General features: G+C 47.6%; 1 protein-coding gene across 2 annotated transcripts in view; it reads right to left on the reverse strand.

Annotated features, from left to right (window-relative positions):
* Window positions 1-24,029, reverse strand: part of GPN2 (GPN-loop GTPase 2) — a 369,135-nt gene that overhangs the window by 38,906 nt on the left and 306,200 nt on the right. For both annotated transcript variants that reach the window (XM_069622875.1, XM_069622874.1), the window contains exon 4: window positions 2,275-2,435. In XM_069622875.1, coding sequence (XP_069478976.1) covers window positions 2,275-2,435 — 161 coding nt within the window. The remainder of the gene's footprint in view (window positions 1-2,274; window positions 2,436-24,029) is intronic.

Genomic DNA, 24,029 nt, shown 5'->3' on the forward strand with positions numbered 1-24,029 from the left:
ATAAGCGTCCTACAGGCCTAACACAGCCAGAACCCAGTCTGGGTGTCCACCCACCAGTCTGGACACATTCAACTGATACCTTCAACACCTAACGCTAGGATGCAGCTACCATCTAGCATTTACATCAGCTGCGCACATAACTGGTGCACCCACGCACCCTATGACACTTTCTCTCTCTACTGACCAGGACTGCGGTCCCCGAGGGCGTTCAACCTACCAGCGCTTTGAGATCATACCAATGATATATAGAGAGCTATATAAATGCCACATAACATAACAGACCAGAGAAAGCCTCTGCACTGGGTTGCCCCTGATCTCCGGTGAGAAGCAACTGCCTTAGCCAGACTAACCTCCCTGAGTTTCTTTGTGGAGATTTATCCACCTCTGAATAGGGAAGTAAAAGTACTACCCGACGAAGTCCTGGTCCGACTTCCATGGCTGTGCCAGTCACAATGTCAGTATCAAAATGAGTGCTTAGCATAAAAACGTGTTTGTTTTGGTGTTTGTGATTTTAATTCTCGTGGACAGGGTATTCCAGGAGCACAGAGGGATGCTGATGACGGGGGTTCCAAATTATTTGTAAAGCTTTGTTCTGCTTCTGCATGCTGAACGAACAGGGTGCCCAATAAGCTGGGAAGAGGAAGAGAGAGGACAGACAAGTTCTTCTACGTCATGGTATGGTGGAATGGCTGTTGAAAAATTAGGCAATTAAACAGAGTTCAACAGGAGTGGGGAAACAGTGAAGGAGAAAAGGACACCCCTTTTGATTGAACAAACAATAGCAACAGGAAGTTAAAAATAGTAAGTATAATATTCAAATGTTGAAGAGTGAGTTAGATAATCAGATAAGAGCATTTTCGATGCCAACTTTAATCATGACTTGGACGGCAGAATGGAATTTGGTGGGGGAAGTGATAGATCTATTTTTTAAGTTGAGTACAAAAAAGCAATTCTTCACAAAATATGCAATAGCAAGTTCGAAGAGCAATGAATCCAAGTTACATTCCAGTTGTGTAAAAGACAACGAAGATGCCAGAATGAATAAGTGTAAGAAAAAAAACAAAGAAATTCTTTCTTAACCAGGCTCAGTTTAATCATATAAGAGATGGCCACTGTTCCCTCGCACCAGAAAAGCCCCCTCAAGCAGTGCAGTCTATGTGATTACACTGTATGCATTTTCTTTATGTACGCTTTAAGTTATTATCTTCATTTAGATTGCTTCTAGAAAAGCAGGGTAAATTGTATTTGAAAAAGAATAGCTGCAATTTCTTTGCAATTGCTTTGCCCTTGCATGTTGAGATCCTCCTGGGCACCAAGCCTTCCCACCCGCTGCAGGCTGGGCCCCATCTCTTTAAAACACCACAGTTTCTGTCTCTGCATTATATCCTCCAGCTCATAATCTTGGTTACCCTAACCAGCCAAATCGGACTTCCTTCACTTCTTCTAATTGTGTCTCATTGCTCCCTGCCCCCCTTTACTTCTGATCAAGCACCCATTGCGTCACACCTTAGAATCTTTCTGTCTCCACTGGTTTTTCCTTTATCCTCCCTATGCCTGGTCTACATATGTCCCCTCTCTCCACAAATGGTTCAAGTTCCTGGTCTTTTTGCTACATATTGGTCTGTGTTTTCATTCTATACCAGCTCCCTCTTTGCAACTTATGCCACACCCTTCCCTTTTCCTTGTTCATTGTCTGCATGCCCTGTACCTCTTTGCTCCATCCATTAGTCGCTATGCCAACTCCCCATCAGGTTTTATTTCCTGTGCCAAAGGGCCCTGGCCAAGACTGGTATCTAGTACATGTTGCTATGCTAGTCCTTTCTCCATCATTATGACTGTGCCAATGTCACTCCCGTTTTACTGCTGGTTGCATCCCCAGCTCTTTGGTCTACATTCGATATTTTGTATGTTTAGGATTGAGACAAACAGTTTTGTATTGAATAAGAGCCTAGATAGGAATTTCAGAAATCAAATCCGTGTAGAAAGGCATTGGACTTCTGCCAGGGACATCATCTTTAAACCACCTATCCATGCATCATTTGAGTTCTGGGTGACTGAGGCACCACTCAATATATTGTGTAGCTAACAATATTGATTTGAGCCCTAGGAAATAGGCATTTCTTCTAAAAAACAAAATATGCTTTGCTTTGTGTTAAATTGTTTATCTTTTGTTTAGGGTTAGATAAATACAGTGACGAAGGCCCTCTTTGATAACAGGGGGGTTGTTCTTTCCACCACCCTTTACCCGACTAACAATCCGTCAGCAAACCGTACCTGTACATTGAGTGGCACGAAAGAAACCAGGCTGTAATCTTCGATCACTTCAACAAGCTTCTGGTTAAGACGTCGATAATGTTGAAAGAAGGGATCAGTAGCCAAGTGATCCACCAGGTAAGAGAGGTCCAAAACCTCTGTGTAGAAGTCCAGGTTAAAAGCTGCAAAGAATCAGATGGACAGTTGGTGAGGTAATCCAGTCACAACACCTAGAGATGTAATGATTAATACAGATCATGCAAACAGACAATGGCACTGTGAGTGAGATCATGCATAAAATGTGCACCAATGTGACCTTCTTGCCCCATTTAAATATATTCCTGAAGTGAGCTAAGGAGGTCTTGTGTAATCCAATAAATTATACTCAGTTTGTAGACCACAGAGATTTTTCACAACCCACAGGCATTTTCCAGGAATGCATGATTGCTTACTTGTCATCTCCGTTGGTCATCGTCACAGTGGCTACTTGAGAAGTACCCTGGGCCCGGAGACAGTGAACAAAGTAAGGGGAACCTTATTAACCCCCTAAAGAAACAGAGGTAATCTATAACATTATATCAGTTTTTTCCTGATATATGCGACATATATTAAATATTTGTAATAGTCTTTCCGACGCTTTTATCTGTTTGGATTCAGATGCTTTGCTGACATCTAGTGGTAGGTGGGCGGTATTGCACAACTTGTTTTTGAAGCTCAAAAATGGCCGTTGACAGCGCTTGTTTGAAATACTATCCCTAGTGTGACGTGTACTGTACCCATGGTGCTTCACACATCTAGGTCCCCATATTGTTTTGTTTCTGAAATGATGAAGCATAAAGCTTATGCGCAAGTACAGGAAAGAAAGGTGTAAGATGTCTATCTACCTTCAACTCCAAGAGAGGAGGAAGGGTGGGCGCATGTGTATCTAAGCAGATACAAGCGTCACAAAGACAATTACAGGTATGTAATATAGGTCTTCTCAGGCTTGTGGATCGGCTGAGAATCACATGCTTTACATAGACTTGCGACCAGTACTTGGAGAAGTTGGAGGGTTGCTGGAAGGTACAGAGGCAAAGAGAGGTCTTAACAGGCTTTCTGGGGCCTGGGTCCAAAATACCTTCAACTATCCCTCCGTAAATACCTCCCCTCTCGAGCCCTTTGCTCCTCTACTTCTAACTCCCTCAGGGTTAGTCGTTTTGCACCTTTTCCTTGCACTTCTCCCCCATTTTCCTTTATCATGGTTCGTTGAGTTGAGTGTGCTCTGGATGCACTTGAAAATCCATTTTAAAATAGTAGATTTAGAGACAGGTTGTGTCTTTGTTTTGTTTAGGTAGTACATTACAGTTCTCCAGACATCTAGTGTATGGAGGCTTCTCTCTGCTGAATTGGGTGGGTTTTTGTAGAAAGCTGGAAGTTCTATAGTTTGATTGACATGGAACTTTGAAATACATTTAGGAGAAAAACATAGATGTGTTCATAACAGTACTTTGTCATTGTGAATAATAACAAACAAATCTTGAACTGAGAGAGCTCACAGTTCATTCGTCGTCCTTGTTGAGGTGATGGCTACAAGAAAAGTAGTATTAAGTGAGATGTTTAAAACTGGTTTTAAGCGTTGGCTCAAAAGGGGGTCCCATGAGTTTGGTAAGGACAACATTCAAGTCCCATGAAATTGGGGGGTATAGTCTTTTAACCCCCTCCACAAAGGCTTTAACCACTGGTACTTTCCACCACAATAATTTACTTTGAGAGGTGGTGTATGTTGAAAGTGCAGCTAGATGAACTTTACGAGAATTAAAGACTAATCCTGAGTCCAGAAGATAAAGCAGCTAGTGTACTACATGTGAGGGTGAGCAGTCAATGGGGTTGATGCTGCATGTTTTGCACCATAAAACAAGGCGTTTCCACTTGTTCAGTGTTTGTGGACATGGATGATGCATTGTCCCCTGATGCTGTGATAACGTGTTTTAAGGGCACAGTAGTTATTTTCAACAGGTGTGTGAACCATGTTTGATGTTCCCACATTGGCGCGTTTAGTATCATCTTGACATGTTCCTGGTGCAATTTGTGGATTCTTTTGTTTAGAAGCGGTGTTGGCGGAAAAGCATACGTACATCTCCCTGACTAATTCATCCACAGTGCGTTCCCCTTGGACCCAGTCAGGGGATACCCAGATGCGTAGTCTTGGCATTGTGTGTTCTCCTGTGTTACAAAGAGATCCATGTCTGGTTGGCCCCAGTCTTTGAAGACATTGTGTAGAATGTCTGCGTGCAACTGCCATTAGAGCTGAGGGAAATTGCATGTTTCTGCTTAGCACGTCTGCTAGACAGTTGTGGTCCCCTGGAACATGTTGTGACAGGAGAAACATGTTGTGTTTGAGGGCTCAATTCCAGATATTCTGGGTGTGTCTGGACAGACCTGGAGAGTGTGTCCTGTCTTGTTTATGTGGCTGTTGTGCTGTTAGCTGCTGAAACACTTATAAAGTTTTGAATATCGCTAGTAGCTCTAGCAGGTTGATATGTTTGTTTGACATCGTTTGCGTCCAAAAACTGTGTGCGGGTTGATGGAGAAAGAGCACTCCTCACCCTGACAGCGATGTGTCTGTTGTTAGAGTGGACTCTACTGCTGGATTGGTAAATGATTTGCCCTTCAAAAGGTTTTCCTTTGTCCACTTTTGCATAGGATGCATGCGCAATTGTGCGTGTGGTACAAGATAGATGCATGAAGCCATGATTCTGAGAAGACGCATGTGCTTTCATGCGGTTATCTGACGACCAGACACATACTTTGAATCGGTAGTGAACTGACCCTTCCTTGAACCTTAGGTATTTTGTGTGCGTTGGCAACATTGAAATATGAAAGTATGCATCTTTCATGTCCAATGTTGCCATGTAATCCCCCTTTTTTCTTTTTTAGAACTGGGATTACTTCCTGCAGTGTTGTCATCCTGAATTGTGTGGTATGAAATACTTGTTTGTAGGAAACAGGTCTAACACAGGGAACATAGTTAAATCCTTTTTTGTAAACAGGAAGTATATTGAATAAATACCTTTGTTTACCTTTAGAAGTGGAACCAGCTCTTTTGCTCCTTTCTGTAGAAGTGTTTGAATCTCTGCTTGTAGTATCAAGTAATTCTCTTGTGATATTCTTCTTGATCTTGGTGGATGGTGGCAACGTTCTTCTAGGAATTCAATGGAATATCCATTGGCCACTGTTGACAACACCCACTGGTCTGATGTTATGCATGGGCGAAAAGTGTAATGTGACCCCCAACTGGGGATACATGGGAGGGCACCTAAACAAATGTGTCATTTGTTGGAGGGGGCAGAGGAGCCTCTTGATGCTTAACCTCTGCCCTGACCTTTACTCCGCCAAAACCCTCTTTGATGTGAGGTTTGAAAGCTGGTTGATTGACCTTGAGTTTAATACCATGGGGAGGAGACTGCTCCAAACCCTGACTGCATAGACCTTAAATAACCCTGGCCTCGAAAAGAACAGCAGGTATTAAACACATTGCGTTGGACGTAAGGTCTATTGGATATTTGCCCTAACGTATGTAAGGTCTAATGCTCCTTTTAGCAGTTTCAAGCGAGTCAACTGCTTTACCAAACAGGACAGATTCCTCTATTGGCATGTTAATTAGGGTGGCTTGTGTCTCTGGCTTAAACCTGGAATTGCAAAGCCATGAGTGGTGTTTTAGTAGGGTACCCTCTGCTATTATTCTGCATGCAGATTCTGCGGCATCTAGGGTGTTTTTAAGAATATTATGAGCCACTGTTTCCCTTCATTAATAGTTTTAAGTAATTATGACTTAAGCGGTTCTTGAACAGAATCCAATTGGTTTTGCACTGAGTCCCATTGCACACTATTGAAGCTTGCAAGCAACATATTGTTATTAGCTCTGCGTGTAGAATAGGCTGCTGGCGTAGCTACTCTTTTCCCAAGGCCATAAAGAGGATTACACTCTGTATGGAGGAGCTTCAGCATTAGACAAGGGAACCCCTGCCCTTTTTCTAGTAGTGGTAATGACTAATTAATCCGTTTTTAAATGGCCCCTAATATAAGTGGGTCTATAGGTGCAGGTTTAAAAACATTTTCCACTCTAGGGATTACCACTCTTGTAAGGGCTGGCGTAGTAAAGGAAGGTTGGATACACTTTTTTTTTTATAGATGTAGCAATGGTATTGATTGGCTAACTGATTTTCTCTCATTAAGAATACTATCCACAAAGTCTATGTCTTCCACAGACTCGTGTTTTCATTTTGAAATGATCTGCAGCTTTCACAAGCAGATCATCAAATACAAGTTAGTCGTCAATAGGAGAATTGGATCCAGGATCCTCTGTGATAGTGGGAGACTGCAAGATACAAGTGTCAGGGTCATAGTAGGTGGGATCACTAGGTTCATCATTCCATGTACCCTGGTCATCAATGCCCTGATCATCCTGAAAGTTGTCAAGTTGTGCATCCTCAGTCACACCAATGGATGTTGAGAGATGGCAATGTATGCTTTGTGTGTACTTTAGGGGTCTTAGCTGGTGTTTTCCCTTCTGTTGTATATAGAGACTTTTATCTTACATAACATTCCATAAAGGTGAGAGCAGGAAACATTATCCATTGTCTCCTCAAAACGGTCTCTGTTCCATGTTCTAGTGCTGGGTGTTGCTGGAAGTGGAAAAACAATTTCCTCTGGGCTAACAGTATGTTGTTTCTTTTGAAGAGAAAGAGACAATGGAGAAGTAGCCCAAGTGTACTCTGAGGATTTATGTGATGTTTTTGCAAGGACCTGTAGGTGGTTCATTGAGATCTCTGTGCCTTTTTGTCCAAGTTTGGCAGGTTTGTGCTTTCAACGTATATCTTGAAACCTTTTCAAATGAGCGCAACCGCAAAACACATTCCGTCGAAGTTTTATGACCGGCAGTTGGCGTCTGTTACTCTTTATCGCCATGCGCAGGATGCAAGGTCTGGAGCGCAGGGGGGCTTTGGACTCGTCGAGCCAGATGACCCCGAAGAGCCTTCTGTTGCTGTGTGGCCTTTTTTTGACAGATCGTCGGAATGGCTAAGGGATGTGTGCTTATGGTGTTTGTGCCCCTCCCCCATGTAGAGTGCACTTGTGGGCCAGGTGTTGTCCCCATAGCAGAATGCTGGGCCTTCCGTTCGGGGTTGGGGACAGGCACGCAGGAGTCTGCAGACTCCTCTTGAATGTGTTCGGCATCCAAAGGGGAGCCATAGCTGCCTAGGTCTTCCACATCTGATTCAAGTGCGCCAGAGGGTGAACACGACTTGGCCTGTAGTCTGCCTACCGTTTAGTTTATTTTTTTATTTTTATTTCTCAAGCGCGCTGGACCCTTAGGTAACTGGGTAGTGCATCTCTTTGAGCGTCTTGGGCCGAAAGAGCTTGCATGCTGCACAGCGCTTCTCCGAGCGGTCACGGGAAAGACAGTGGTTACACACGTTGTGTGTGTTTTTCCACTGAAATTTTCGTTTGCAGGAAGGCCTGAACTTAAAAGGAGTTCTTTCCATATTTAATTGTAAAGGGAAAGGCAGCTAGACAACGGCAACAAAAGGGGAAAGTGAGAAGAGGCATTCTCTAGAAGTGAATATGTTCAATCCCCCCACTGTCCCAACTGCAAGGCTGAAGTATGGTGTAGGCCGAAGTCAGCTGCGAGATGTTGAAGAGTCCATCGGACGTCTTCAGTTGATGGTAGTTGAATTTCACTCATCGAAAAGTGTGTCAAGAATGCGTTCGGCAAAAGACGTGAATATAGATATTAAATTTAAGTAACAATATTAAAAGTAGCAAAAAGCTACAGACTGCACATATGAGCAATCGACCACAATGGCGGGAAAAAACAATCTGAAGACATTGAAGCATGAAGGACCAGGGGTACAGTACATGTCACACTAGGGATAGTATTACAAACACGCCCTGTTGACATCCCTTTTTGAACTTCGAAAACAAGTCATGTAATACTCCACACCGACCACTAGATGTCGGCCTATGCAAAGCAAGCGATGCAGATTCAGAAGCCTCGGAAATGTATATATATGTAAATGTTCATTTATTTTTACACAGACACACCACTCGAACTTTGAGTCCGACGGTATAATCAAAATTACAAATGTATTAAATGCCAGCAGAGACATAGGGCCTCATCACGAGTGTGGCAGTCCAGAAACAAGGGTGCCGGTAAATTTACCGGCACCCTTTTTTCTGGGACGCCACACTACAATTCTGCCTGCAGGTGCCCGGCGGAACGCACCCTGCAGGCAAGAGTTGTCACGGAAGCACGGGCACCGTTAGCAACAGTGCCGGTGCTTCCGAGTCCCCATTCCCGCGGGGGAATGGGGATTTACCAAATTAGACGCCTGACTTTCCGTGCCGCCAGGATGTGTAATGTTCTGGTGGCACCTGGAAGTCAGGCACCGGAAACAGTGTTTCGGGGTTACCGCCGACTGCGTAATGAGGCGCATAGACTACATAAAACAGTTCTAAATAACCCAAAAATGGGGAGGCTTTAGGGACTACAGTTCAAAGCAGAGGGTCCGAACAAGACGTTGCATTATAAAAAAGAAACTCCAATTGGAGCATTCCCTAAACACAATACAGATTCATTAGTAAGTTGGATTTTCAATATTAGCCCTGGTAGGGGGATTTTGGGATGCCACCCTCTTATGGTGAACAGGGAAGATACAGAGTTTAGCCAAACCCAATTGAGGTGAGGTAGCGCAGCGGCAAGGCTTAGTCCCAGCAAGGGCGAGAGAGTGGTCTAGGGTTACAATGAGCACACACAGAACACCACCAGTAATTTCAGTTAAACGCAGAAGTATATAAAAATACAATTATCTATTAGGTAGGTCTTTAGTTTCCACACTAAAACGATAAAAATACCAGGCAAATATTGTCACACTAAACCTTTATAAAACAGATATATACATAGATATATAGATTAGCATTTCATACAATGACCAGTGCAACACAGGTAGGTAGATCTGATGGGCCTGGTGGCTGCAACAGTGTCACTACCACTGTGTCTCCACTCTAGGCGTTTCTCCGACTGCTGCTGTACTTTAAATCTAGGTGTGCTTTTAAAATACTGGTGTGTTCTTTAAATCTAGGTTTTGTCCCACTACCACTGTTTCCACTCTAGGCATTTCTCCCACTGCCGCTGTACTTCAAATCTAGGTGTGCTTTTAAAATACTGGTGTGTTCTTTGATATAGGGTTTGTCCCACTACCACTGTGTCTTCACTCTAGGTGTTTCTCCCACTGCTCGTAAGTTTCAGTTCCGGGTTTTATACTGTTATTACTGTGCTTTGTGAGAGGTCAGAAATGTGAGGCAGACAACTTGGCAAAGGTTTTTCACAAGATGCATTGTATTAACTCAATGGATTACAAACGCCTCACTATCCCGGACCTAATGAGGATTTCCCTGCCTATCAAAATAAACTAAAGGAAACACTAACAAAAGCAATCTGTCCTTCGCACTTAAGCATACATCAAACTCATAAAGAGAATATATGGAAATTCAAATACAACAGAAATAACAGTTATGTTCAACATAAACATAATAACTGTATATCCTTGTACCCTGGTTGGATCCCCTTCCCCAGAATCAAAGCAGGACTTTCAATCAACCGTTCAAATTGGAAAGTTACGGTTTGTAACCAAGTTCTGATTATAAAGGTCTTCTTGCTGCAAAAGTCTTTGACTTGAATGTTGACCAACAGTTCAACTAGACAAGTCTTTATCTTTCCACTTATAACAAAAGAGTTCAACACAACTACTACTTCTTAAGGAACAAAACACTTCCACAATTCATTTGTATCAACAACAATGTTTTGTCAGGATGATTCCACAATTGTTCATGAAACACTTCAGTGGTCTTGCCACTTCTTCAATACTCTTAACCACAACACAGTACTTCAATGATTTCTTCCTGGTCCACTAACCTGCCAGGACTACCACTACAAAGTCCCTATCCTGGTATACTCTCCTGCTAAGAAAAACAGCTCCTAACACTGCTACAAGTACTTCTGTGGTAAAGTCTACTTCAAACAGTTTGATCAAGTCTTTTGACTTTCAACATCATCAGTATGTACTACTTCTTCTGGGAAGACATGATACACATTGGTGCTGTTGGTTCCACTCTTGTGATTGCTACATGCAATGCAGGTTATGCTCCTCGCCTCCTGAATGCTTTCTATCAGGAGGGCTTCTTGCCAGCCTCTTTTAAATCAAACACATGCTGACAATATCTCTGTGTCACACTTGTTCTTCTTTGGTTTAGACAATAGTTGTTGAGGTTCTTTTCAACTATTGCCTCTTCCTCACTCTGGCAATAAGGGTTATAATTAGCTTGCTTCAGTATTGCCCTCTATTGGCTTAGGCAATTTTGGTTACTGTTAACTTCTATTAGTATTGCCCTCTTTTGGCTTTGGCATCTAGTTTGACATTTATAAGTACAATTATAACCACCTTTTCTGTTCACAAAGTTCTTATTCTGCCACTTTAACTTCTTTACATCGGTTCGGTATTCAAATCAATGTTAGTGGCCAGAGGGAAATTACAGAGCGTGCCGGGGTTATCAAACAGTGGTGAACTCACGGGTTGCTGCATACGCGTCTATTCGCTCTGCTGCCACAGTGCCATTTGCTTCCTCCGCCTCCTCCGGCACAGTAAACGGCTTCAGTGTCGGAAAGAAACGTTCCTCACTCCATGAACACTTTGCTGCTCGCCTGCCACCGGAGCACAACTTATTGTGAAAAGCTTTCCCCCTAACGCTTCCCACAGTGCAAACCTCTGCATTCATGACCATTAAAGGCGGGAATCCCTCTTGGGACCGTCATCCGCTCTGTAGATAGCGGCGGCTCAGTTTCCCTTCTTCTGCTGCTACCACTGCAACGTGGCGGCTCTGCAACCACTACACCTCCTGCTTCTCATGTCCTGCACCTGAGGGGGTCTTATATATTCAAATGTCTCGCTCAGATGTGGGTTATTAGCAACACTAGACATCACTTTGCAGTTTAGTGCCTTTCGAATCCTTCTTCGTCGTCCTAGTACTTGAAGTGTCAATGTTCAAATTACATTTTTCTTTAAAAGTTTCAATTCCACAGTAGGCCATTAAGATCGTAAGCTCTCCAGGGAAGTTAGTGAAAGGGTTCTCCCAGTCCTCCTGACCAGATTCCCCTCTCATGTGATTGTCCTGCAAAAAACCACCCCAAGGTCAGGAAGCGTCTGCCTTTCCCTGGCCACAAGAGAAGGGACCCATAAAAGGTTTTCTGGGAGACTCCTCTCTGATTCATCACAGCTTCCACTCTAGGTGTTTCTCATGTTACTATTGCGCTCCAATTCAAAGTGGTTCCCACTTCTGGTTTATAGATGATCTAGGTTGTAGTCCCATTACCTCCGTCCCTCGACTCTAGGTGCTTCACATTACCGCTAGATTTGTAATCTAGAAACTCCTCCCTCTACTACTGCTGTCAAACTGGGTGACCTAGCACCACTTTGCCATCCCCCTCCACCCCGGTGACCCACCCTAGTCATACTCCAAACACAACCATGGCTGCCAACACAGACTCAAGCTGGGCACACCGATGACCAAGACTACCGAACCTCACACACAACTCTCGTCTATCAGAACCACACTCGCCCAGAGTCACTTTCCCGCACACGGCTACATACCACTCACCCTCCAACTCACAAACAAGGGGAGCTCCCAGGCAGTCCAAACAGCACCCCTTTTGCACTGCCTCCAAAAACGTTGCACCCACATTCAGGAACCCTCCGGACAAGCCGCAAAACCTTTTCATCTACAACCCTTCCACCCCATTCTTTCCCATAGACCGACCCTGTGCCACCTTCTCTCACCACACACCCTCCAACTCTCAGACTAGAGGAACTCTCTAGAGAACCATCCCAGGCCCTTACTCAACTACCTCCGCCCACACCCTCCTCATTCCCAACCCCCATTCCCACCTCCCCTACGGGAAGGCTTAAACCCACTCACCACACACCCTCCAACTCTCAGACCAGAGGAACTCTGGCACACAAAGTTATACTCCAACCCTTCCCCTTACCAAACTACCATCGGCCACACCACCCTCACCTCTAACCCCCTCTTCACGCCTACCCCACCGGAAGAACTACACCCTGCCACCTCCACACATCACAGAGCTTCAAACTCTCAGACCAGAGGAACCCTCTGGTGCTCCAGAAATCTGACCGCCACAACACCAGCACAATCCATGCACCAAATTTCAAAAACTCTCCTTCCACTACCGTCCTTCCCCAAACCGCTGCTCTCTGGCAAAGGCAGAACCCGAGGGACCTCCTCGCATCGCACCTCAACAAACTCTCAGGCGAGAGGAGCTCCTCCGCATTCCAATAGAACCCCCTCAACCTCTTCAACCATCCGACCTCGTACCCACATTCCTGATTACATCTGACCCATCCCACATCCATTGAAACCCCCTTCCAATGTATTCCGGGAGCGCGGTGACAGCCAAAGCCCACTGCCACTGCTCACCAACCATGCCACTTGCAGGACAACCGGCCAAACATCCGTTGCCCCTGTCACTTCCACACCTCCCCAGACAATCATGCCCCTTCAAACAAACCCTTTCACCACCCCAAGACCACCTCCTGCTACTCCCTTCCTTTCTCTCAGCGTAGCGCGTCTTGTCCTATTGCGAACCATCGTCTCAACCCCCCCCTCACCGCCGACCCTCCCCACCCTCTCGGACACTCCTCTAGCACCCAAATGTTCAAGACACAGAGGCAGGGACTGCCCTCTCACCCTCAGCTCTACACGCCCCTCCTGCCCTGCATCAGTTTACCTACCACATTTTTCCTATCTCTTCCTGCACGACCCCTCTGGTGCCTATGCCTCCAACTTCCCTCTTGACTACAACTTCTCCCCTATCCATCTCCTACCTCCTACTACACCACCACCTCACCCTTCCTCTGGGACCCAAACCCTAACAGCACCAGGACCACCAGCACTATGCCCCCCCACCACCAAACACCCCCACACCAAACCTCCCAACCCACGCCAGTCCTCTCCCGAAGGCCTGCGACAGCACACTCCCTCTCTCGATCCACCTCCCACTCTCACCCCTCCCAGCAACAGAATTGTATTGTATTGTTTATTTGTATAGCGCTCCAAACCATCGGGTATCTGGGTGCATTATACCAGTTACATTTGTACAAGATATAGTTACAGTTACATGTTAATTATATAAAAACATCAACATAATATATACAACATTGGCATTTTACAGGAGCAGGAAATAATACAGGCCATTATGTATAAGCAGGCAGGAAGCAACAAGCAGAGCCATTATAGCTTAGTTGGTTTCAAGGGTGGCGAGCAATTTTTTAGCATTTGCCCTGAATTGGGAGAGAGCAGGTACAGTTCTTATGGCTGTAGGAAAGTTTGTACGATAATACAGGGAAGCCCTCCAGATTTCTGGCAGGAGGAGCCAGGACGCTGGTTGAGGTAGTGAGCGGGGAGGGCTAAATGGTGAATGTGATGGCATGATGGTCAGTCCATGCGCATGGTGCATTGGCGAGGATATTAGTTTCACAATTGAGGTCAGCTATCCCATCAAGGGTTCTGCCTTTGTTATGGGTAGGTTTGTTGATACAGTGGGAAAAGCCTAATTCTGTTATTGGGTTGGCTAAAGACATGGCTGGGCTGTCGTTAGGGTCCAGGAAGCCGAGGTTAAGATCGCCAAGGTGTAGGATTTGTGAACCAGGTTTAGTGTCTGTGGCAAGGAGTTGTCGCAAATCTTCCTCTAACGTGGAGAAAGGACCGGGTGTGGTCTGTAGATAAAATGGATCTTAAGGGTGCGCGAGGCCAATAGGGGGAGTTTCACAGAGAGAAGTTCCGCAGAGGGGAATGGAAGGTGGGGGAGGGCTCTGATTCCAAGGTCAATTTTGCTGATGATGGCGACGCCACCACCTTTGGAGGATTCTCGGTCGTATCTTGTGATGGTGTATTTGTCAGGGATGGCTAATGACAGGGAGGGGCCTGCAGCAGCATGCAGCCAGGTCTCTGTAATGGCAAGAAAGTCTAGTTGATTAGCGGTGATATGGTCGGCCACTTCTAATGTATGGGCAGTCAGTGACCTGGCATTGATAAGGGCGCCTTTGATGGCCATGCTAGGATTGGTAGGGTTGCTGCTGCTAGCAGTACCCTTCATAATGCAGGGAGCGCCCCTGTTAGTAGCATTCTTGTGGGCCTTCCTAGTTTTGCTAGTAGTAGTGCTGGTAGTAGGCTTGATTGAGGTTTTAGTAGTTGGTGTGGAGATGTGAGCTTGGATGAATCTGGATCGAAGTCTCAGATTTCTGGTTACTGAATCACATGGTTGATTAGGAATCAGTCGGGAAGCGAAACGTTGGATCCATTGTAACAGTGAGAGGTCTGTGGTGTCAGTAGCAGGAGTGATGCCCGTTTGTATCTTATTGTGGGATTGTGGTGGCCATTGTGGTAGGAAGTAGGTGGGTAATATAGATTTAGGGTGTGGTAGAGTAGAGGACATGGAGATAGTTACACTTTTCATATTAGTTGATGGGCCCAGTTTAATAGGAGTATTGTGCCACATAATGCTAATGTAGCTGACTAGCGCTAGTAGAAACAGTGTGGTCTGTGTAGCCTCAGTTGCATTTACTAGAGGACGTGAGTTTGGAAATGGTTTGGCGTTGTACTGAGGCATGTCTTGCTCAAAGATAGGCTGCGCTGTGTGAGATACGCTATACTAAGGCGAGTACCCCATGTGGGGAGTCTAGGGTCAGGTAGGTGTGAGTCAGATGTATATAACAGTTTCATATGAGAAGCATAGTCATATATAGTATCAGGCAAGTACATTTAGGTTATTCACAGTTGCTGGCAAAGGAGAGGGCGGCAATGTCAGAGGAAGGCTTAGTACATATAAGTTCAAACAAGTACATTTAAGTTATTCACGGTTGCAGGCAAAAAGGCGAGAGAGGCAATGACAAGAGAGTGCTTACTATCCTAAGTAACATGCGATTTACAGACATTACGTGCCGAATGGTGGCAGGTAAACGCTTGGCAATGTACCGTGAGTAAGTTAAAAATAGTGTGTGATCACGGAGAGAGCGCTTAGGTGAGTAAGTTAGGGGGTTAGCACAATAGGTCCGTTGAGAGAGGCTCGAGCAGTCCACAGTAGTCCTATGTGGTTTAGAGCGGTCGTAGTAGCAGTGCATGCATGTGGCGAGTGGGATTAAGGTTAACAAGTACTCCGTTATAGCAGTCACGATTGTCAGTGGTTTCAGGGCGAGAGGGTTGCCACCCAAAGTGAAATGAAGAGGCTTGATAATAACCAGTGAGGAGAGTTAGGCACAGCTTAGCTCTAATGTAATAGCAGGAGTATAGTACAACTCACCGGACAGGAAAGATATGAGGGACACGTGGATTAGATGATTCACATGGGCAGTGTGGAGTGCCCTACGGCCCGGACAGAGAGGGCCTTGTGCTAGGGGGCCTTAGGCGTGGGGGGCCGGCTTCCGCCTTCGCTCCTAGCCTATAGGAGCGTATTTTTAGCTAGTTGGTAGGCAACCACTAGTAAACAAAACACGACGCTCATGGCGGCGGCCGTCTTAGGGTCCTTATTTCTTCGGTAAAGGCTCCATTGAGTCACAGCTCCATGTGGGGGACAAGCTAGTCTCAGGCCAGGTAGGCCTTGAGAATTGTAGGTCTGCAACAATGGCAAATGCAGATTCTTGGTGCAGCAGTCTCAAGAATCCTTGTGTGGAGTTCTTAGCTGCTCCTGCAGCGCTCGTAGTCACAAGGACGAATCTTAGCTGCTCCTGCAGCACACGCGGATTCAGGAGGGAGAGGGGAGACTGCTCCAGCAGCTCCGGTGAGGAGGGGGTTCTACCCTGGGCCTGGAGGGTGGTGATGTGAGCACAGACATGGAGGGTCTTAGTCATGCGGGGGCGACTTCTGCCTTCCGGCTTCGCTCCTAGCCTATAGGAGCGTAATTGTAGCTAGTTACTAGGTAACCACTAGTAAACAAAACACGACATTCATGGCGGCGGCCATCTTAGGGTCCTTACCACCAGCTAACCAACACCATCCCCCCTGCCACACCGGCCCACCCAGTTCCACCATTCACACCATCCTTCCCAGGGACCAATACCATCCCACCAGCCACTATGACCACCCCAGTCCTCCCAGCACTGAACACCCTGAGAAGCACCCCCCCTGCCATCTCCTACTAACTCACCTACCTCCCTATCAATGCCCACTCCGTGGCCAAAAACAAACACAGCATCTATGACCTCATAACCTCTGACAACCCAATCTCTTTGTCATCACTGAAACATGGCTCTCGAATGATTTCCAACCGATAGCACACAAAGTATTCCAGCGGACTACTCACTCACCACCTACAACAGAGCATCTAGAGGAAGAGTAGCCATTCTCCACAAACCGATCCTCGACAAACAGCAGATATCCATCACCTTCTCCGAAACACAGCTCTACACCATCTTCAACAGCTTCCTTCTCATCTCCAGGCCCCCGCGGATACGACAGACATTTCACCAACACCCTATGTGACACGCTAGCAACTACATTAGTCAGCCACCAAGCACTCACCCTACTGGGGGACTTCAATGTCTGGTTTGATGTGCCCAACAACCCCATGACTCAACCCGTGGTCGACAGCCTAGAGGCACTCAACCTTACCCAGCAGATCACAGGACCCACTCACACTGCCGGCCACACGCTTGATGCCATTTTCAGCACATCCAATCTCATTTCCACACCCCTAGACCACTCATCTGGACAGACCACTCAGCCATAACTTTCTCTCTGCACCCAATCGCCCCCTCCCCCTACCTCTGGAGGCTTGCTCCTTTCAATCTCAGTTCAAGTGCTGGAACAAGGTCAAGTGAATACCTGACCTGGCAGAAGCCCTGCAATGTGCCCTCCCTTCACTCCCGCCCACCGATAGACCCCAACCCATCGACCTCTTGACTCCTGGCTAAAGAACTGACTCCTTGCCCTCACCCCTTCCAGTTCCACCTACTCCCGCAAAGGACTGACCCCCAAGTGGTGCAGCTCCCACATTTGGCGCTCAAAACTGGTAACCGGTATCTGGAGCGCAATTGGCGAACCTTCAGAACCCCTCAAAGCAAACCTGTGTATGCTCACCATCACTGAAATTATAAATCAGAGATCCGAAAAGCCAAAAAAGTCTACTAAAATAAAAGAATCCTGAGCTGCCACAGCAGCAGCAAATCATTTCACAGGATAATCTCTGAATTCCTGAACCCTTCTTGCACCTCTTCCCAGACCACCTCCTCGGAAACGCTCTGCAACTTCCTCTCTGAACACTTTTACAAAACAGCCCTAGATAGGACGGCCACCATTAAGGTCAAGCTCTCCAACCTCACCGCCTGCCCAACACCCACTTTTCTAGAATCAACCCATTCACTCTCCGAGACCCCTCGGTTGTGCTCTTTCAACCCAATTTCGAGCGAGGAGTTCATCAAACTGCTATCTGACAGCTGACCCGCCGGCTCCCCCTAGACCTGCCTCTCTCCTCAAAGAAATCTTCACCTCCACATGTGCAGGAGAACTGGCAAGGTCCATCCTTAATGACTCGCTTACCTCTGGCAACTTCCCAGAACCCTTCAAAATCGCGCATATCAAACCCCTTCTAAAAAAAATTCCCTCAACCCTCTCCAACATCCAATTTCTGGCAAAGTTCATCGACCGCACTGCATCTCCCAGTTCAACGATTTTGTGGAGTCCAACAACCGCCTAGACCCAGTGCAATCAGGTTTCCTTCCTCACCATGGAGCAGAAACTACACTGATCTCTATCTGGGATGACCTCAAAGTCACTGCAGACTCAGAAGGATGTGCAGCACTCGTTCTCCTTGACCTCTTGGCAGCGTTTGACACTGTTAACCACACAATCCTCCTCGACAGATTATACTTCCTAGGAATCCGAGACTCTACACTCAACTGGATTGCTTCATTTCTCACTAACAGACAGCAAATCACCTATCTTCCCCCTTTCCTCTCTACCGCACGCCCCGTGAGCACTGGAGTATCCCAAGGCGCCTGCCTCTCACCCCTTCTCTTCAACCTTTACATGACGCCTCTGCCCGGCTCATCCGCTCCCACAACCTCACCTATTATAACTATGCCGATGACACCTATATCATCCTGAGGATTCCCAAATCGACCTCTGATCCTCACCCTGACCTTGCAGCCTGTCTTCCAGACATTGACCTCTGGATGACTAGTAACCATCTTCTTCTGAACCCAGGGAAAATGGAGATCATGGTGTGCGGCAAGACAGCTCTATTCCCGTAACAGTCTCCCTGGCCACCATCCCTCAGCTCCCTTCTCCTCACCCCCCGTCCCCCAACTTCGATCACGGTCAAAAGCCTTGGCTGCACAATGTACTCTGACCTAACTCTGTCAAACCACATTAACAACGTATCTAAATCCTACCACTTCCACCTTAGTCTTCTGAAACACATCTTCCCTTACCTCACTTACCCCAATAAACTAACAGCAATTATGTCCATTGTCATGGCCAGACTTGAATATGCAAACTCCCTTTACCAGGATGCTCAGGCCTACCAACTAAACAGACTCCAAAGAGTCCAAAACTTGTTAGTCTGACTACTCCTTGCGCTCGAAGGGATCCCATCTCACCTGCTCTCCGCACCCTACACTGGCTCCCGATTGGCTGAAGGGCCAGCTTCAAAATCCTATGCATTACTCATCACTCGCTGCTCAAAACCGGACCCAAATACCTACAAGAAAAGATTACACCTTTCTACCAAACCCGCACTCCAAGGTCAAGCACTGCCCTCCTCCTAGTGGTCCCCGCCGCCATGTGAGCCAGGAACGGGGGATCCGCCTACTCATCCCTGGCATCCACATTGTGGAACTCAGTGCCTACCCTCCTTCTTCACACTCAAGACTACATGGCTTTCCAGAAAGCACTCAAAACCTGGCTCTTCCCCGGAATTGGTGCAAAGACCGATTTGACCTTCGATGACCCATGAAATCTGCCCTCCCGACCTACCATTCACGGCCAAGAATTGGCTTAGAATCCATCATTATGGGCAGGTAAGAATAAACGGGAGACATGGAACCTGGTTTCCAGTAACAAATTAAATATAATGCTATTAAACTGTTGGCCCCTTACATGTTTGGCAATGATGCCAAGTTGCCGATGCGTGGATTGTGCCTACCCTAAACCGGCACGGAAATTAATGGCCATAAATTCAATCCAGGGGCCTAGTAGCACTTACACATGACTAGGCTTAATCTGTGTCTTCCACAAGGTACGCACTCTGCTCTCAGACCAGGTGATTGTATCTTTATTTGTATGGAAATGAATTCACAGAACTCCAGACGCTGGGCCTAGGAGCAGTTATTTTTTTATTTTATTTTATTCTTAGCTTTATTCGGCATTAAAACCACTAAATAAACAGAAAATAGGGTGGCGAAGATTGACCGAAGATGGGGGAGGGAGTATAGAGAAGCTAGAAACTCCTATGAAAATGAATAGTGGCAATAGGTTAGGCATCATATCCCTGAATATAAAGGGATTAAACTCTCCTTTGAAGAGGAAAAAACTGGAGAGGTACATAAGGAGGGAGGGACCCGATGTATTTACAACCATGTATGCCCCAGATTCGGGTCAATATGCCTTTATCGAACACGCCCTGGCCAGACAAGAGACAATCGCGAAGGGTCCTATAATATTGACAGGGGACTTTAACATGGCTTGGGATCCAGAAAAGGACAGATCTACGAAAACCAAAGGAATCCAGGGGAAACTTTCAAAAAAAAGTGGAGAGGCTAGCCCTAGTGGACATATGGAGGTGAAAGTAAGGGGACAAGGAAGGGTTCACATTCTTCTCTCATGTCCACCATACATTGTCATGAATAGATTATGCATGGGCCTCCAGGAAACTCCTGGGACGAGCAAGGGCCATAGAGGTGGGGGCAATCTTGTCAGACCATGCACCCTTGACATTGAAAACAGGTAGAAAGCCAGGTCCCCAGGACTTTGGAAATTAAGGTACCTAGTGCACTTGTTTAGGGACAAGGTTCTGAGGGATGAATTGAACGAGGCGATTGTGCCCTTATTTGAGGATAACAACTCGGAAGACACGAGGGGGGTGTGGCTAGCGGCCATATAGACAGGCAGCATTTCCACAGAGACAAATCATCCACAAAAACGCCCAAATTTGCCTGAAAACGCAGGATCGGGTAGATAAGCAACCCAACAACAGCATACGCGAAGGAAGCATAATAGCTGCCGCTGCAAGCCGGGGACGAGCCATTTGAAAAGTGTAGCCGTGGCTCCCAAGATGGCGGCCGGGACCCGAGCGACCTGGTAGTTCAGGTCCTGCCGGCAGATGTGGGACGAGGGTGAATGCATAACGGCCTGAGCAGTGAAGACAGGGCGCGAGGCTCCGGAGAGCCCAGAAGACAGAGAGACACCTCGCAGAGGAAGGAGTGTGAGCTGAGGAGCAGACTGCAGGGGAAGGATTCACACCGCAGACTTGACTGAGGCCAGGGAGAGAGCCCGACACGGGGTGCAAGACCCGGAAGCAGCACAAGGTCCTGCAGCGCTCAGATGTAGTCGGTAAAACCCCCCCAAGCACCCTGCTGAGAGAGAGCCCCAGCCACAGATGAGAGCGCGGCACAGGGGTGGGGAGACAAATCAGGGAAAAACTGCATTACACTGGCAGCACACACTGCAGAACTAACCACAAAGAATAGATTGGCTCACCACAGGGAGAGGTTGACCCTGACAAGGCAACGCCAGCACAGATCCCGAGGGAGCCACCCAGACACGGAACACTGGACACCGCTCCCAGCGGTATGGAACTGGAACCCTGAGTAACACCAGTGAAGCAGCAGGGGAAGAAGGAACACATACCCATAAAGGCCTTTTGTTACTGCTAGCTAATAAGAATCTGACACTGCACAAACAGCGGTGACCCAGGGAGCTGCGGGAGAACAGAACCCTAATAGAACTTAACGGCGAGACCCAATATGGCGGCCGCAAGATCCCAGTGAGACTTTTTGCGGCACATGAGACTGAAGCTGAGTGAGTGTAGGGTGAGGAGCCGGCACAACCAACAAGTGAGGAATAAAACAACCGCTGCCCCGGGCGCTGACAAAGGCGAGACGAGTTAGCCACGAGAACAAGCGTCACACTGCCGTCCATCAGGGCTGGACAGCCGGCCGCGGGACGCCGCTGGTGAGCACTTGTGACTGGGCTTTGGGGTTGTCACTGACCCCTGCAGGCTGTGCTCTTACCCCGTAGGATGCAGAAAGTAGCAGAGGAGCATTAAGCTCTGGTGACCCGCGGGCCTGCACCTCTCTAGCAGTTGCAGAACACAAAACTACTGGAGGAAGTGACTGGCATGATCCTGCTGAGCACCCAGGAAAAGGAGAGGTGCATGAAGGTGAGGAGCTGGGGGGCACCCGCACTACGTAAGAGAGCCCTGCCTAGACCTTATAAAGTGATCCTGGGAGTGCTGACATACCAGGAGGGGCTGCTGAGCGAGAGCCGCCCGGGCAGCGTACATCGTCAGACATCTGGTGCCATCTGCCTAAAGGGGTGCTGATAAAGACCAAAAGTTGTCAAGGGCCCGAGTGGTGTGCCAGGTAACGAGCCTGCGCGTGCCACCTCTGTGATCTCTGGGAAGACGCCCCACCAAAAGCAGACGACACCTATACCGCCAAGCGTAAGCGTAAGCACCCCCATCGAACACCCGAGACCAGGGGCGGGGCCGCGCTGGCCAGCGTTGATAGCAACGCCAACCAGGCACAACATAGACCCCAGATGCCTGACAAGGGCCGCAAAGGAAAGGCCATGCAAACCGTAATGGAGGTCTACGTGAGCAAGGGAAGGAGACGGCATTAAGATGTTCAGGGAGCCCAGGCGAAGTGGCTGTGGCACCACTAGTGGAGTGGCAAGAAGAGGGGCCTTTCCTGGCAGCAACAGCAGCCCTGCAGGTGACACTTTAGCACAAAATCGATGCAGTCATGGTGGACGTCGACCTGTTGAACCAAGAGGTGCGTGCATTGGAGGACCGCCTGGGCACAGCGGTAATAAGAGTGCAGGACAACATTGCCAACATCACTGCCACTCAAACCCAGGTAGCTGATGTACTTGCACAGGTGCAAATCCTGGAACACCGAGCGGAGGACACGGAGGGAACAATTTTCGTAGATACTCTGCCTTCCGGAAGGGGAAGAAGGCAGAGACCCCACATCCTACATAGAGTAAAGATTCACTGTAGAAAGGGCTTCACAGGTCGCTTGGGAAAAGACCATCGCCGGGCGCACCCCAGAGACCGATAATAGGAAAGATAATGAACTAGAAAGATCGAGAAAGGATCCTTGCCTTCTCTAGGGAGGGGGGCACTATTATGAGAGGATTTTCAAAACTGGCAATCTACCCTGATTACACAGCATTGGTCCAACGGCACAGAGCAATGTTTGGCCCCACCAAGGAATGCTTACGCCGTGCAAATATGTGATACATGCTGATCTACCCAGCTGAGTTGTAAGTACAGCACAATGGAAGATCGCTCTTTTTTGATAACACTGGAAAGGCGCAATCCTGGATGGATGCGCAAGGGATACTGCAGCTCCCGGTCGATGGTCATGCTAGACCCATAGCAAGGTAACACAAGAGAAGATCGCTGCCTATGCTTCTGTATCCCCTCTACCCCCTCCCCTGCGTGGCTGACGGATTCTGGAAACAAAACGCGTGGGCAGGCAGTACCAGGGCACCGGGACAACCAAGGTGCTTGAGCGTCTGCTGCTGGCTGAGACTGCCACACACCCCGACGCAACCCAAGATGCCGCGTTTTAGGCATTGAGCTGATGCACGAAACCTGAGTGGAGGGAGGCGGGAGAAGCGTCTGAGCCCGAGTCGGCGAACTGACGATGGGCTATTGTTTGGAGTTCAAAGTTACTGTTGGGATGTTATAGACGCTGTCAGGCACCTAAGAGAAGAAGGGCTCAGACCAGCGCCTAAAGGTGGGGGGCGGAGGCCGGGCAGCAGGGAAAAGGAGTATGCATCTGTCAAAGGGGGTTAGGGAGATGTTGTGTTATGGTACTGGTTGCAATATGGCAATCACGGCTGGGACAGACAACAAGCAATTGTGGGCAAGGTCGGAGGGTCCGACTCCCTAAACAGTATAGCAGCAGGGCAGTGGGAGACGGGTGGCCCTGGTCTAGGGATTTGGTATGGCAACTAATGGGCTGCGAATAATCACTTGGAACCTAAGGGGCCTTAATAACTACATTAAGAGACTGAGGGTGCACGCCTATCTGATCAGGAAAGGCGTTCAAGTAGCAATGCTGCAGGAAACTCACCTCACCACAGACAGACAAGTACTGGCTAAGAAATGGGGAGGCAAAATGTACGGCTCGCCCTTCTCAGGGGAGACTGGTCTTAGTACATGGGCTATTAAAAGACAGGGACGTCTGCCTCATCGACACATACGCCCCGAATCATGATGCCCGGCTTTCATCAAATCACTATCTCTTCCTACAGAGAATCCACATGAGTTTGGGCAGCGACTTTAACTGCACTCTAGATCCTACCCTGCACAGGTCAGTTAGGAAACACAAGAAGCCAGCACTGCCAGCCAAAACCCTGGGCGCCCTCCTGCGAGACCTCAGGCTGGTGGACGTCTGGAGGGAAACACATGGAAACACACGGGGATACTCACACTTTTCGGC

The sequence above is a fragment of the Ambystoma mexicanum genome, chromosome 11, assembly GCF_040938575.1.
Source record: "Ambystoma mexicanum isolate Mex_15411 chromosome 11, UKY_AmexF1_1, whole genome shotgun sequence".
Classification (NCBI taxonomy): Eukaryota; Metazoa; Chordata; class Amphibia; order Caudata; family Ambystomatidae; genus Ambystoma; species Ambystoma mexicanum.